At 42.2% G+C, this 16,223-nt stretch overlaps 1 protein-coding gene across 1 annotated transcript in view; it reads right to left on the minus strand.

The window, feature by feature from the left end:
* LOC119584633 (metalloprotease TIKI2-like) overlaps positions 1-15,742 on the minus strand; it is a 74,723-nt gene extending 58,981 nt beyond the window's left edge. The window contains exon 1 of the mRNA XM_037933314.1: positions 15,648-15,742. Within this exon, the coding sequence (XP_037789242.1) occupies positions 15,648-15,742 (95 nt within the window). The remainder of the gene's footprint in view (positions 1-15,647) is intronic.
* Positions 15,743-16,223: the final 481 nt, after the last annotated feature.

Genomic DNA, 16,223 nt, shown 5'->3' on the forward strand with positions numbered 1-16,223 from the left:
CTCTCTGCCTTTTCCCTCCTCGCCCCCCTTCCCCTTTCCCCTTCCCCCCCTTTTCTCTCTCCTCTCCTCTCTCTCCTCCTCTCTCTCTCCTCTCTCTCTTCTCTCCTCTCTCCTCTCTCTCTCTCTCTCCCTCTCTTTTTTCCCCTTCTCTCTCCCCTCTCTTTCCCTCTCTTTCCCCCTCCTTTTCCCCCTTCTTCCCCTCTCTCTTTTTCCCTTTTTTTTTTCTCTCCCTCCCCTCCCTCTCTCTCCCCTCTCTCTCCCCTCTTTCCCCTCTCTCCTCTCTCTCTCTCCCCCTCCTTCTCTCCTCCTCTTCTCTCCTCTCTCTCTCTGCTTTTATCTCTATTTATCTGTTTGTCTGTCTGTCTCACTTTCTTCCCTCTCTCGCTCTCTTCCCTCTCTCGCTCCCTTCCCCTCTCTCCTTTCCTCCCCTTTACTCTCTCTCTCTCTCTCTCTCTCTCTCTCTCTCTCCTCTCTCTCTTCTTTCCTTTCCTCTCTCTCTCTCTCTCTCTCTTCCCCTTCTCCCTCTCCCTCTCTCTCTCTCTCTCCCTCTCTCTCCATTGCTAACTATGGTGACAAAAAAGCATGACTCTCTGACACCAGATCAAAAGGCCACTTTGCACCCAGCCAACTGAAGCGTAAAAAAACTGCCTTTTGTAATCGTTTTTCACAAATACACCCCACAGACCCCCCCCCTCTTTCCCCCCCCCCCCCCCTCCCTCACCTCCCCCTCTCTCCCTCCTTCACCTCCCTCTCTCTCCCCCCTCACCCCCCTCTCCTCCCTCCCTCACCTTCCCCCCCTTTTTTCCCCCCCCACCTCCCTTTTCTCTACCCCCCCTCCCTCTTCTCTATCCCTCCCTCCCTCTCTCTCTATCCCTCCCTCCCTCCCTTACACACACATCCTCGCCCCCCCCACGCCCACACCGACTGGTCTGCAACAACGGCGTCTCAAGGAGCCCCGTGACACATCTTAATGGCCGACTTAATTGATTTCACCACATCGCTTCACTCTCTATTCTCTCTCTCTCTCTCTTTCCCCTCTCCTCCTCTCCCTTTTCCCCCTTTAATCTTCCCCTCCCCCTCTCTCACCTACCTTCTTCTCATTTCTCCCTTCACTCACCTTCCCTCCACATCTTCCATTTCCTCCTCCTTCCTTCCCTCCCTCCCTCCCACCTGCTAATTCTACACCTCCCTCCCTCTCTCCTCCCCCTCCTACACTTTCCTCGCCTCCCTCCTCCCACCTCCCCCTCCTACACCTTCCTCCCTCCCTCCTTCCCACTTCCCCCTCCTACACCTATCTTCCCACCTCTCCCTTCTACACCTTCCTCCCACCCTCCTTTATCCCCCACTCCCCCCCACACCTCCATCTCCCCCCCCCCCACTCCTCCTCCTACACCTTCCTCCTCGTAGGATTTGATTAAGTGGTTCTCAATAGCTTCACTTTGAGCTACGAAATGGACGGCGAGATAGTCCCGCTAACAAGACGCAAGCTGATAACGCCCTTGTGGACTGCTGCTCGAAGGGCGGAGCGGTTATCGGTCAAACAAACTTGAGGTATTGGGTGCTCTGAAGCGGCGCTGTGTGTGTGTGTGTGTGTGTGTGTGTGTGTGTGTGTGTGTGTGTGTGTGTGTGTGTGTGTGTGTGTGTGTGTGTGCGCGTGCGGAGAGACAAGTTGGAGATGGTTTGGTTCTAATAGAATAGGATCTCAATCTTAATTAAGCTATTTTCCTTTGTCCTTATGATTCAACACCATATACTATAACACCAAAGGTTTGTCAAACAAAAACAATAGTGGCAATAAACAAAACAATAACACTAACAACAACATCAACAATATAAATAACAATAAAAACAGACGTAATAAGTGTTCTAAAATGACAATTTTTGAAAGAAGTCAATGGTCCCAACAACAGATCTTAATATTGAGGATGATATTTGTAGAAAAAGAAATACACAAATTTACCTTAACAACAAAGTTTACGAAAAATACGATTTATCACTCTAACAAATATAAATAAAATAAATAAATAAATAAATAAATAAAACAAATAAATACTAAAAGATCAGCAACCAGTCTAAAAAACACGAGCTAAAACCAAAAAAGAAAATGGATAAATAAAAGCCTGAACTGTCAAACGCGAGAAATTCAATCGAAAACAATGACAAAAATAAACAAAACTCAACTTCAATAAAAAAAAAAAAAATAAAAAAATCCTAAACAACAGCACAATTCGGAAGAAAAAAAACAGACTGAGCTGTCCGATAATTTTTCACAAACTCGCTATTTAACATCGATACTTCTTGCGGGCCTTTTATAGAAACCTTTTTACATGATAAGTTTAAATTTTCGCATGGAAAGCAGAAAATGATCTCTATATCTAATGTATTCAAGTTATCATAACCTGTATCAAGTTCTTTTTCCAAAAAAAAATCCAGCCAAAGAATATTTAATCACAGGAAGTCATCAACTATTAATGAACTTCATGTAGAAAACGGGAAATACGATTCTTTGTCACAAAGAAAACGGGAAATGCGATTCTTTGTCACAAAGAAAACGGGAAATGCGATTCTTGGTCACAAAGAAAACGGGAAAATGGCCACCGAACCATATGGCATTCATAAAAAAACAGTAATAAAAACAGTCTCGAAATCTCGTAATCTCGAAATCGCGTGATCCAGTGAAGTAGAAAAAAAAACTAAATGAGGTTATTTGGTTTGTTAAAATTGCCTGAGCGTGGGACTGGCACTTTATAGGCCTACGTAAGACGCCTGAGAAAAAAATACAAGTGTCTTCCCTTGTTCTCTACGGACATTAATCAACACTAATGAGTCGGCTGATTACCTATCATTATCTACGGCGAAGTTAATCAACAAAATCTACCCGTTATCAATCTAACCTGTCACTTTCTTATCCCCAAATGGCTAACGAAAGGAAGAGATAGATAGAGAAGATCGTTTTTTTTGTTTGTTTGTTCTTTTTTCCTCAAATTGTCTCTATCCGTCAACCTTGCCACCTCTTTCCCATAATGTTAGCCAAGTAATCAAGTAGTATTCCATTTAATCCATCACTCTTTTCTCGTTTCCTTCTTACCCCCCCCCTTCCCCCACATTCCCTCCTCTCCTTTATTCTTCTCTTGTTTCTCTTCCCTTCCCCTCCCCCCTCTCCCTCCCTCCCCCCCCCAACTCCCCTCCATCCTTCAGCCGACGCGGGAAACTTCCTGCCTCTCACCCGCAGGCCACCGACACCGCACAGGGCTCTCGGCAGGTGCTTTAATTCTTGATGGATCAGTTCAGTGGCGCGTGTGTGCGGGTGGGACACATAATCACCAGGTATGTTCACCAATTACCGCGTCACAGTGCGTCCAACCGTGATGGATGAGAACAGGCTACATCCCCCCCCCCGCTACTCCCTCCCCCCTACCCTCCTGCCATATTTGTGGTTTCGACCAATCAGATTGAGGATGAATCTGTGACGTCACGATAAAGAGGGATTTCCGCCAATCACGCTTCTTCTGGATATTAATGACGTCATGAGCTTTCCACTAATCATATTGCGGTTTAAGTATGACGTCTCTCTTCCAGTCACAATTCGGGGTATATTTATGACGTCATGATAATACACCTTCTGACTAATCGCACTGCAGATTGCGCATGACACGGAGCGGTTCAACATGACATTACGATAATATATCACTTTAATTTCCGAGAAAACACAAGACTGCAGATATCTGTAATTATGCAGATACATCCTCATCACGCTCGCCAGACTCTGACCCGGCCTTTTTCTCAGTTTATTCGAAATAACGTGAGATTTTTTTTTTTTTGCTTTTACATATTTACATCTTACTGAGACCCTTTGTACAAGTGATACGTTTAACCGAGTACATGCATTTATCTGTCTATCTGTTTGCTTGTTTGTTTGTTTGTTTGTGAGTGTGTTTGTGTGTGCGCGTTCGTATGATTTTATGCGTATGTGCATGTCTGTAATATATACATATTATAATATATAACAACATTATCATGGTTATATGATATATCATGTACCCGTTCATGTGTATCATATACAATATACCACTTACATAATCCGTAACATTTATACAAGCAAGCAAGCAAGCCCCCTCCCCCCCACCCAAAAAAAAAAAAATCCTCAAGAATGTGTTCGTAGCTCGCGCGCCTCCACCAGCGCACGCCCTCGTCCACGCCCGCGCCCACCTGGGGAAGCTCGCCTTGCGGAATGCAGCGGCAAAAACTCGCCTTAATAACTCCCCAAGTGACCTTCGGGCCTGGCAGTTTACGAGGCCTTGGAACGAATGTCATCGCGGCTGGCATTAATGGCAGAGGTAAGGAACCGCCGTCATGCATGGGAGGCCACACATGGGCACAGGGCGACACTTGCACATAAAAAGCATGGATACACAAGCGCACGCACACGCACAAAAACACACACACGCGCGCGCGCACACACACACACACACACATTCAAGCATACGCATGTAAACATACTTATATTCACATAGTACATACATCACACGTGCAAACCGACACACACACACTCAATAGATTATTTACATACGCACATAAAAAAATCTACACATGAGGAATCAAATAAGTATAAAAAATAAACAGAAAGAAATAAAACAAGACATAACAACATAGCAATATAAATAATCTAAGAAAAAGGTTGCATAATCGAAATAAGATTCCACTCCATTCATATAACATTTACCACGTTCGTTGCCCGACAAATAACATTAAAAAATGGAGAGACGAGAGGCGAAAAGGAGTGAAATTCAGTAAATTCAAAATAAATAAAAAAGTACAATACCGTATCTTCTATCGACAGGTACGTCTCTTCAAATATTTGCAGAACATTACATGAAATGATAATAATAAAATAATAATAATAATAATAATAATAATAATAATAATAATAATAAATAAATAATAATAAATAAATAAAACCAAGATGTCAAAATCTAGCTTAATAAATTAGATCTCTCTCTCTCTCTCTCTCTCTCTCTCTCTCTCTTCTCCCCTCTCTCTCTCTCCTCTCTCTCTCTCTCTCACTCTCTCTCTCTCTCTCCGACACACACGCACACACACACACACACACACACACACACACACACACACACACACACACACACACACACACACACACACACACACACACACACACACCAATCCCAAACCACAATTCCCCTTCTCAAAACCAGAAAGTGAGATAAAAAAAAGATCTACGACGTGATATGCGATTCTGTAAAAGATGCTCTTCACGAATTAATTAAAATAGAAGATGTTATTGTGTTTCGCTTTGGTTAGTATTTTTTATATAAATTAATGAAGTTGAAACAAGAATAGTGCGATGCGGTGTATCCGATTTCAGATTTCGCAACGGAGAAGCGGATATCGCTATATGGATATTTTGTGGACTAAGTAAGAGATATTTGAGAGAGAGAGAGAGAGAGAGAGAGAGAGAGAGAGAGAGAGAGAGAGAGAGAGAGAGAAGAGAGGAGGAGGGAGAGGAGGAGGAGAGGGAGGAGAGGAGAGGAGAGGGGGGAGGAGAGGGAGGGAGGAGAGAGAGAGAGAGGAGAGAGGAAAAGGGAGAGGAGAGAGGAGAGGAGGAGAGAGAGAGAGAGAGAGGAGAGAGAGAGAGAGAGAGAGCAGGAGAGAAAGAGAGAGAGAGAAGAAACAAGAGAAAGATAGAAAAAAAGAAAGAAAGAGTGAGAGAAACCCCCTCCTCCTCCTTCTCCCCCTCCTCAATCTCAAAACCCCTACTTCCACCCCTCCTAAACAACACAGCCATCACCCGCTTCTTTCCCCCAACGCCCCTCCTCGCCCTCCAACGCCGCTCCACGCCCCTCCTCGCCCTCCACGCCCCTCCACGCCCACTGCAAGCGCCACGCAACCCCGCCCTCTAAACCCCGCCATTAGTGCTTTCCCCTCACGCCACGCCAACGAGGGGAAAATGACTTCCTCCTCCACGTCAACGATGTCACGGATTAACCATTTCTGTATTGTTATCCCTGCGGGGCTGCGGGGGGTTGCGTCACAGCTCACGAACATGTGGTGCTTGTAGGGAGTGAGGGAGGGAGGGAGTATGGGAGGGAGAAGAGGGAGGAAGGGAGGGAGGGAGTGTGGTGTAAGGGAGTGAGTGAGTGCGTGAGTGAGTGAGTGAGGGAGGGAGGTAGTGAGGGAGGGAGTTAGTGAGGGTGGAAGGGAGAGGAGGGAGGGTGGGAGGGAGAGGAAGGAGGGTGGGAGGGAGAAGAAGGGGGGTGGGAGAAAAGGGAGGGAGGGAGTGTGAGTGTAAAGGAAGGAGGGAGGGAGGGGAGGGAGGGAAGGGAGGGAGGGAGAGAGAGGGAGGAAGGGAGTGTGGGTGTAAGGGAGGGAGGGAGGAAGGAAGGGAGTTAAAAGAGGGAGCGAGGAAGGGAGGAAGGGGGTTGTAGGAGTGAGGGAGTATGAGATGGGTGAAAGAAAGAGAGAGAACGAGTGTGAGTGAGAGAAAGGGGTGGAGAGAGTGAGAGAGGGAGGGGAGAAGAGAGGAATGAGAGGGAGGGGACGGAGAGAGGGAAGGAGGGAGAACAGAAAAGCCCAAATGAGGGAACATGAAGAATAACATCCCCCACCCCCTTACCCCATCCCACCACCTCCCCCGATTCTCCCCTACACTCCCCCTCCCCCAACCCCAACCCCTACCTCCTCTCTCCCGGCACTAGATGGCACCCAGTTTTAATAGCAAGGTATCGATCAGTGCCACGGTGAACGAAGCTTTTAAGCCCCTCACTCTTTATGCAAAACCCAACAGCGTGTAATGACGTGTCACTCCCATAATTGATCGTCTGAAATAATGAGAATATGCTTACTTTGATTAATTGCCAAGATTTAATGATGCCGCGGGACGTCATGAAGATACCACAAGCGCCTGCGTTCACATTTTTTGGTTTCTTTCAGTTTTACGGAAACTTATATATGGATATACTCTCAAGTAAGGAAGTATGAATGATTGTGAGGATAATGAATGAAAAAATATATTGATCATGATAATATTCACAGTGCAATAATAATAATTTTGATAATAATAACAATAATCAACAAGAATAGTAATGTGATAATAATATTTAATAATGATAATGATGATGACGATAACAATTTACAACTACTACTTATAATAATAACAATAATGGTTATAATAATAGTGAAAATAAATACCAAATACAGAATCTTAATGAACTGGCATTTCATATAATTTACAATACAATTACTAATCCGCATAAGGAGTAAGTTCTTCCTATTAATAAAACAGCATAAATAATTGTCTACACGAGAAACATGACAATTGATTCATTATTTATATCTTAAAATTCACTCTGAACGATGCAAAAGCACATTTTACAAGCACTTGTAATAAAGTGAGAAAACGAACAATTAGCGAAAAGAAAAGAAAAGGAAAAATATTAACCTACCAAAAATACAAGCAATATAAACCGACATATGAAGACATTTCTCCCTTTCGAGGGGAGGGGGAGCTTCATACAATTTACAATAAGCGAAAAAGCTCTTTCAAAATAACAATGAAGCTCTTGGCAGTAAACGAGACAATAAATACCACAATAACAATACCGGAGTCGACAACACGAAGGCCCAGAAAGGGATACGATCCACCTCAGCCGCAAAGTAAGGAGATTCAAGATGGCGGCGGAGCTTGTCTAAACAAATGAGCATCCGATCATAGTGCTTATCCTTTAATTTCAGCGTTTAATTGGTATATACGATACGTAAATCTGTCTTACTTCCTCAATTAAAAGAAGGGGAAAATGAGAAGAAAACATAAAACAAAGCTTTCGAATAAAATAAATCAAGAAAAAGAAAAGAAAAACAAAAACAAAGCACGGAGAGGAAACAAAAGAAACGAAAAAAAGAGAAAAAAAAAAACTTCGCATCATAATCAAAAGAATTTCACAGATATGAACAACTTCCTCGCGCTCATAAGAATGCGGTTTTCAACATCACGAGTTGAAATTGGCCGCAAGAGCCATGCTTTTAAAGTATTAAGGCTTTTAAAACCCGAAGGACCGCGACGGCTTAATGGAAGATATCTGGCGAGTAATGTTTGCTTTCCTCAAAATGATTTAATCATGAGCGGGAGAAGGAAAAAAAAAAACCCTTGTGGAATTGGATTTTGATTCTTTTACATTTATCAATTGTTATTTGAGTCGATCTGTTTGTCAAAGATTTCTCTCTCTCTCTCTCTCTCTCTCTCTCTCTCTCTCTCTCTCTCTCTCTCTCTCTCTCTCTTCTCTCTCTCTCTCTCTCTCGTGGCGTGTGAGCATCTCAGATCGTGTGTTCCATTGTAAGCAATTTCGAAATTCACAGCAATAGTACAGTTTTACATAATTTGAAAATCGCGATGTTCATATGACATTTTAAGAAAGAAAAAGAAAGACTGAAAGGGGAAAAAAATGAAGACGAAGAAAAAAAAGAGGAAAAAGGAAGGCGAATAAGACGAAGGACAAGAACAAGACCAAAACGATGACGAAAAAACACACACACACACACACACACACACACACACACACACACACACACACACACACACAAAAAAAAAAAAAAAAAAAAAAAAAAAAAAAAAAAAAAAAAAAAAAAATCTCCAGCCCCCCCCCCAAAAAAAAAAAAAATTCTCCAGCCCCCCCCGCCCCCCCAAAAAAAAAAAAATCCCCACCTCCCCCTTGCCCTCAAACTCACCACACAGCCCACGCTCGTCACCACCCACACGCCCCTCCGCCCACGCCGCGAAGGTTCTAATGGCCGCCCGAAACTCGCTTTGATGACTTAATCTAAATAAAAGAAGTGTAGGGCCTTCGGGGGAGAGTCCGGCCCTAACTACCGCCCCGCTCATTACCGCCGCACGAGGGCCTTGGGGCACTAACCAGCTCGTTGGTGACCCCGAATTGACAGTGCGCTTTCTGCTTCTGCTTCTTCTTTTTCTTTCTTTTTCTTCTTCTTCTTTTCTTTCCTTCTCTTCTTCTTCTTCTTTTTCTCTCTCCCTCCTCCTCCTCTTCTTCCTTTATTTTTTTCCCTCTTCTTCTTTCTCTTTCCTCTTCTTTCTCTCTCCTCCTGTTTCTCTTCCTCTTCTTCTTTCCTTATTTTTTTTCTTTCCTCTTCTTTCTCTCTCCTCCTCCTCCTCCTGCCCCTCTTATTATTATTATTATTATTTCCTCATTTGCATCTTCATTTTTTCCTTTTCTTCTTCTTCGTCTATGTCGTTGTGGTCTTCTTTTCCTTCTCCATTGCTGTCGCCATGTTATTCTTATTTTCTCTTTCTCCTTTTCTTTCGTTGCCTTTTCTTCTTCTCTTCTTCTTCTTGCTATTGTAATTATTATTATTATTATTATTATTATTATTATTATTATTATTATTATTATTATTATTATTATGATTATTATCATCATCATCATCATCATCATCATCATCAATATCATTATTATTATTATCATTATCATCATCATTATTTCTCGTACTCATTCTATTATTCTCCATTTTCTGTCTCCTCTATCTTTGTGCGCTGCTTTTGATATTCATTGTTTCTTAAACCCATTATACATACGTTATATATATATATATATATACATATATATATATATATATATAATATATATATATATATATATATATATATATATATATAGAGAGAGAGAGAGTGAGGAGGAGAGAGAGAGAGAGAGATAGATAGATAGATAGATAGATAGATAGATAGATAGATAGATAGATAGATAGAGAGGGAGGGAGAGGGAGAGGGAGAGGGAGAGGGAGAGAGAGAGAGAGAGAGAGAGAGAGAGAGAGAGAGAGAGAGAGAGAGAGAGAGAGAAGAGAGAGAGAAGAGAGAGAGAGAAAGAAGAGAGAGAGAGAGAAGAGAGAGAGAGAGAGAGAGAGAGAGAGAGACCACCGCACTAAAATAAGTGTAAATGAACACATGAACCGCAAACAACATTTACAATACGTGATAGCAAGAACAACAATAAAAATAGCAACATCTCTATAAACACGAAAAACATTACTACGGCCACTACTGATAACAGCAACAATAATTTATCATTATTATCCTTACCATAAACACGAATAGGAATTAGAAAAGAGTTGATAACAACAATAATAACGATGGGAAAAGTAACATTAATATAAACGAAAATAACAATATTAACAAAAAAATAACAACAATATGAACGAAAATAACAATAAAGTTTACGAAACCAACAAAGATATTAACGAAAATAACAACGATAACGAAAACAATAACAACAATATTAGCAATGAAAGGGCAATAATTAACATGAATGGAAGCAATTACAACAAAAATAAACCAAACTGCTATGAAATCGATTCAACAACTGCTACGTGCCACTACCAACCCCCGAAAAAGAATGATATCATTACCACGTAAATCAAGTCACAGTCGCGCCATAATTTAGCTAATTTAAATCAATTTCCTCCGCCTGCATTTGTTTACTCGCAAATTTGCACAAATAAAGCGTGTTTGACTATACAATTTCGCAGGATTTTATGCGCATGCCTCGCTGATATCGTCTCGCTGCTAATCCGAAATCCATTTCGAAAGTAAAATTTAGGAGTCAAATCCTCACTTACTTACGTATAAATAATCGTAAGTTGTTTACTTTAGCATCCACGACCGGGCAAGAAATCCGTTACATACGATAAAATGCTGATGATAAAATGACCATAAACATCAAACACACATTTTTAAACATGACGAAAAGGGGGTAAAAAAAAAGCTTTCCTATCAACATGATCACTAACGCCTCAGCTATAAAGATAATCAGATTTCCATTAAGGCATACGCACGGACGCACAAGCACACATACTGACACACATAAATTCAAACCTACATAGACAGGAATATACATACATACATGCATACATAAGCACACACACAGAAAATTAACATATATACAGCATAAAATTAGCATAAACACACGCATTTACAACAAATAATCACCAACATACACAACCAAACATACAAACACAAGAAGACACTCATAAATACGCGGATACATACAAACAAAATCAAAACCACTCACACACACACACACACACACACACACACCAAGCTACACAAACAAACAAACAAACACAAACACGTACAACTACAAACACCCCCACAAAATGACACACGCGCACACCAAGACACACACACACACACGCGCGCGCACAGAGACGAACGCAAACACACGCACACACGCACGCACGCACATGTTTTTTTCGAGTTAAGAGTCAGGAATGCGAGTCGGTGCTTGAGGCAGATTTACACCCTAATCAGCGCCTCGCCATCAACTTACCAAACATTTTAACGAATGTATCAGGTTAAATAGTGGCCGGGCGTGTATATTTCTCTCGGTTGTGCGCTTCTCTCTCTCTCTCTCTCTCTCTCTCTCTCTCTCTCTCTCTCTCTCCTCTTTCTCTCTCTCTTCTCTCTCTCTCTCTCTCTCTAAACCCCTTGATTCTAGCAGTAATTTTCTTTTTTTTGAGAGAGAGAGAGAAGAGAGAGAGAGAAGAGAGGGGAGAGAGGAGAAGAGAGAAAAAGAAAGAAAGAAAAGAAAGAAAGAAAGAAGAAAAGAAGAGAGAAGAGAGAGAAGGAGAAGAGAGGAAGAGAGACGAGAGAGATGGAAAAGGAAGAGGAGAGAGGGGAGAGAGAAAGAGAAAAGAGAGAGAAGTAGAGAGGAGAGAGAGAAGGAGAGAGAGAGAGAGAGAGAAAGAGAGAGAGAGGAGAGAGAGAGAGAGAGGAGAGCGAGAAAGAGAGAGAGAGGAGAGAAAGAGAAGAGAGAGAAGAGAGATTGAAGAAGAGAAGAGAGAGAGAGAGAGAAGAGAGAGATGAGAGAGAGAGAGAGAAAGAGAGAGAGAACGAGAGAGAAAGACAGAAAGGTAAGAGATAGAGAGACGAGAGAGAGAGGAGAGAGAGCCCCCCCACGAGGAGAGAGAGGAGAGAGAGAGAGAAAGATGAGAGAGAGAGAGACGAGATGAGAGAGCAGAGAGAGAGACGAGAGAGCGAGGGGAGAGGAGGAGAGGAGAGAAGATAGAAGATAGAAGATAGAAGAGAGAAAAGAGAAGAGACAGAGAGAGAGATAAACAGACAGACACAGAGAGAGAGAGAGAGAGAGAGAATTCCCCTCTCATCCTAAAGTTATTCACCTAAAATCCATTTATCAGAATTCCCATTCCAAAATTCCCCCTTCACCAACCAAATTACACAAAACCCCAATTCCTATCGTTCCCATATTCCGGATTCTAGTATTCCAAACAACCCCCATAACCCAATAAAGGTCATGCCAAATTACATGGAATCCAAATAAATCATTGTATGTAAATCTTTCTAAACATCATCAAAACACAGTGAAGAACAAAAATAATAGAAAAAAAATGATGACAAAAAAAGGATAAAATAAATGAAATGATATTGATGACTGTAACCTCACCTCCTCTCATAAAGTACTGTATTTGTCAAAAGAACTTAAAGAAAGCAAACCTTTATTTTTTTTAATGACAATGAAAAAATAAGAAAGAATTAGCAAAGAATTGAAAGTATTGTGCCTAGACGTGGATTAAAAAAATAATAATAATAAAAACGAACCTTGATTTAAAAAAGTAATAATGACTAATGAAAAAGAGAAAGAAATAATAACAAATGAAAGTACTGTACCTGCACGTGGATAAAAAAAACGACCTTGATTTCTAAAAAAATAATAATGACAACAACGTAAACAATCAGGAAAACGAAGAAAGAAAGAAAGAAAGAAAAAATGAGAACATAGTGCCTCTCCTTCACAACATCACTACCCTGGTGTTCTGATCGCCGAGTCACTTACTACACAAGGCTATCGACAAAGTCCTTCGAGGCATGGCGTGTGCGTTAACAGGAAGAAACACAACCACTCGAGCTCGTTTCCATTTTTCGCTTATTAGGTCAACTGGCTTGAGTAATGGCATTGGAGGGGAGAGAGGCACGGAAGAGAATGGCGTGGAATAGAATGGAATGGGGAAAAAAATATAGGGAGGGCAAGAGATGGATAGTGGGGAGGAAAGGGAGGGAGGGAGGGAGGAAAAGGAGAAGGGGGGGGGGATGGAAGGAAAGAGGGAGGTGGGGAAGGAGGGTGAGGGGAGGGGAGGGGGAGAGGGAGGGAGAGGGACGAGAGAGAGAGAGAGAGAGAGAGAGAGAGAGAGAGAGAGAGAGAGAGAGAGAGAGAGAGAGAGAGAGAGAGAGAGGAAGGAAGAAAGAAAGAAAGAAAGAGAAAGAAAAAGAAAGAAAGAAAGAGAGAGGAGTGGGGGAGAGGAGAGAAAATTAAAAAGACGAGAAGAAAAACCAAGAGAAGACAACAGAAGACAAGAGAGAGAGAGAGAGAGAGAGAGAGAGAGAGAGACAGAGAGAGAGAGAGAGAGAGAGAGAGAGAGAGAGAGAGAGAGAAGAGAAAGAAAGAGAGTTGGAGAGAATCAGGCAAGCTCTCAGGCTCAAATACATCAGATTAATTTAGAATTAATTAAGAAATAATCGAATTAATTATCCACGGACCATCGTCTACATTATCCAAGGAAATTAATATCACAAAAGATAAAGTCTCTAATTAACAATGACTTATGAACACGACCGAATTACTAGCAGAATATTCAGAGAATCTTGAACTGTATCTATTCATCATATCTAAATATAATTTTATTTTAATGCATAAAGTTATTGCTTATTCATGTAAATATTACATTTAATGAATAATAAAAATACGACTGACGATTTCATATTTTCGCACTTGGCACAAGATAATGATATTCAAAGCTATACTGATTTGTTCAGTTAATCATATTCTCTCTCAGAAGTAATTATGCAGTCACACACACACACACACACACACACACACACACACACACACACACACACACACACACACACACACAACATACATACATACATGTATGTATGTATGTATGTGCGTACACACATACACATACACACACACACAATGTATGTATGTATGTATGTATGTGCGTACACACATACACATACACACATACACACATACAGCACACACACACACACACACACACACACACACACACACACACACACACACACCACACACACACACACACACACTCAATCATGACTACAAACATATATGCAAATACACACATAAACATAGACAAAAACGCGTGCGTATGTATACACTCACATAAACACCTCGACATAAAAAAAAAACTTTTTCTCTGTGTCGAAAGAGACATTGGTAGAGAAGAGAGAGAAAGGGGGAGATAAAGAAAAGAAAAGGGAGAGGGAAGAGAAGAAGAGAAGAAAAGGAGGGGAGGGGAGGAGGGTGAGGAGGGGAGGAGGGGAGGGAGAGGGGAGGGGAGGGGAGGGGAGAGGGGAGGAGAGAAAGGAGAGAGAGAGTGAGAAGAGAGGAGGGAAGGTAGAGAGAGGGAGGAGGGAAAGGGAGTAGAAGGCAGAGAGGAGAGAAGAGAAGGAGAGAGGAGAGGAGAGAGAGAGAGAGTGGAGAGAGGGAGAGAGAGAGAGAGAGAGAGAGAGAGAGGAGAGAGAGAGAGAGAGGGGAGAGAGAGAGGAGAAGACCGAAGCAGAGGAGACGAGATGTGAGCGTTTGAGAGACTTGCTCTCCTCGAGGAAGGGAGTCGCATAAGAAGCTGCACAATAGGAGAGGAGGGAGGAAGAGAGGAGGGAGGAGAAGGGGAGAGATGAGAGGAGGCGAGGAGAGGACGAGGGAGGGAGTGAGAGAAGGAGGAGGAGGAGGAGAGAGAGGGAGGAGTAGGAGAGGAAGAGAAGGGAAGCAAAGATGGAGAGACGAGGAGCCGAGATGCTCCGAAAGAGAGCGATAGGAAGCTAAAAATAGGAGAGAAGGAAAGGGGGAGAGAGGAGAAGAGAGAGGGGAGGAAGGAGGAGAGCAGATAGGCAAAGAAGGGAGGGAGGAAGAAGGGGAGGAGAGAGAAGGGAGGGAAGGAGAGGAGAGGAGAGAGAGAGGGAAAGGGAAGAGAGAAGAGAAGAGGAGAAGAGAAGAAAGAAAGAGAGAGGAAGAAGAGAAGAAGAAAGAAAGAAAGAAAGAGAGAGAGAGAGAAGAGAGAGAAAGAGAGAGAAAAAGAAAGAGAGAGAGAGAGAAAGAGAGAGAGAGAGAAGACGAAAAAAGTGGGCAATGCCAGAGAGTAAAACGGGCTTATCACCCGAATAAAGGCCGGGCACCGAGTTCCTCACGCGACTAAGCTCATGTTCGACACTCGCCTCGAACCCCCGACCCGAAGGCGACAGCGCTTCCCGAAACAAGACGTTTATTGATCCCAGATTAAACGTGATGACAGACCGTGCTTCTCCACCTGTGTTTCGTTTTTTTTTTTCTCCGTGCTTCATGTTCTCAACCCGTGCTTCCACACCTGCCTGTACTTTTTTTTTTTTTTTAAGTGCTTCCTTTTTTTAACACGTGCATCCACACCTAATGCCTGTGCTTCAACTCATGTTTTTATCCGTGCTTCACCTGCTGCCTGTGCTTCAACTTCTGTTTTTATCCGTGCTTCACCTGCTGCCTGTGCTTCATATTTTAAAACATGCTTCATTTTTCTTTTCCCTTTTTATCCCCCCTTGAATTCGTCACTACTTTCGTCTCAAATCCCAAAAAGTGGGTTCTTGAGTTCGAAGCTCTTTGAGTTCTCCGCCGAAGCAGTTGTCTCGAGGTGTTGCTGCTTCATTCATTTATTTATGTATTTATTTACTAATTAATTTATTTGTAATTGTCTTTTTTTATTGAGGAGGGGGGGTTAAGTTAAATATCATTTACGCTTATGTTGCGTTCAATCAATTATTAGATAAAATTTAATAAATAAATATAGATAGATAGATAAACAAAATCACGTAGCACAGGTAATAATATAAAAAAGACAAACGGCGAAGAAAACAAAACAAAACTAACCCCATTTCTGAAAATAGATATTTTTCATCTTTTTTATTATTTTTTTTTTTTTTTACTCGGTTCCGTTTCGTGCCTCGGATAATTAACTTTTTTTTTTTTTTGCAAGTAATTAATGGCAACTCACAAATAACACGTGAACCAAAAAACCTTGCTCTGCCTAAGGTCGCGTCAAAGAGGAGTGAAGGAGAGATTGCCGTGGGAGGAAGGGACAAGGAGAGCAGGGGGGGGAGGGGGGAGAGGGGAGTGGGGAGGGAAGAGGGGAGC

This window comes from Penaeus monodon, chromosome 18 (assembly GCF_015228065.2).
Source record: "Penaeus monodon isolate SGIC_2016 chromosome 18, NSTDA_Pmon_1, whole genome shotgun sequence".
NCBI classification, from domain to species: domain Eukaryota; kingdom Metazoa; phylum Arthropoda; class Malacostraca; order Decapoda; family Penaeidae; genus Penaeus; species Penaeus monodon.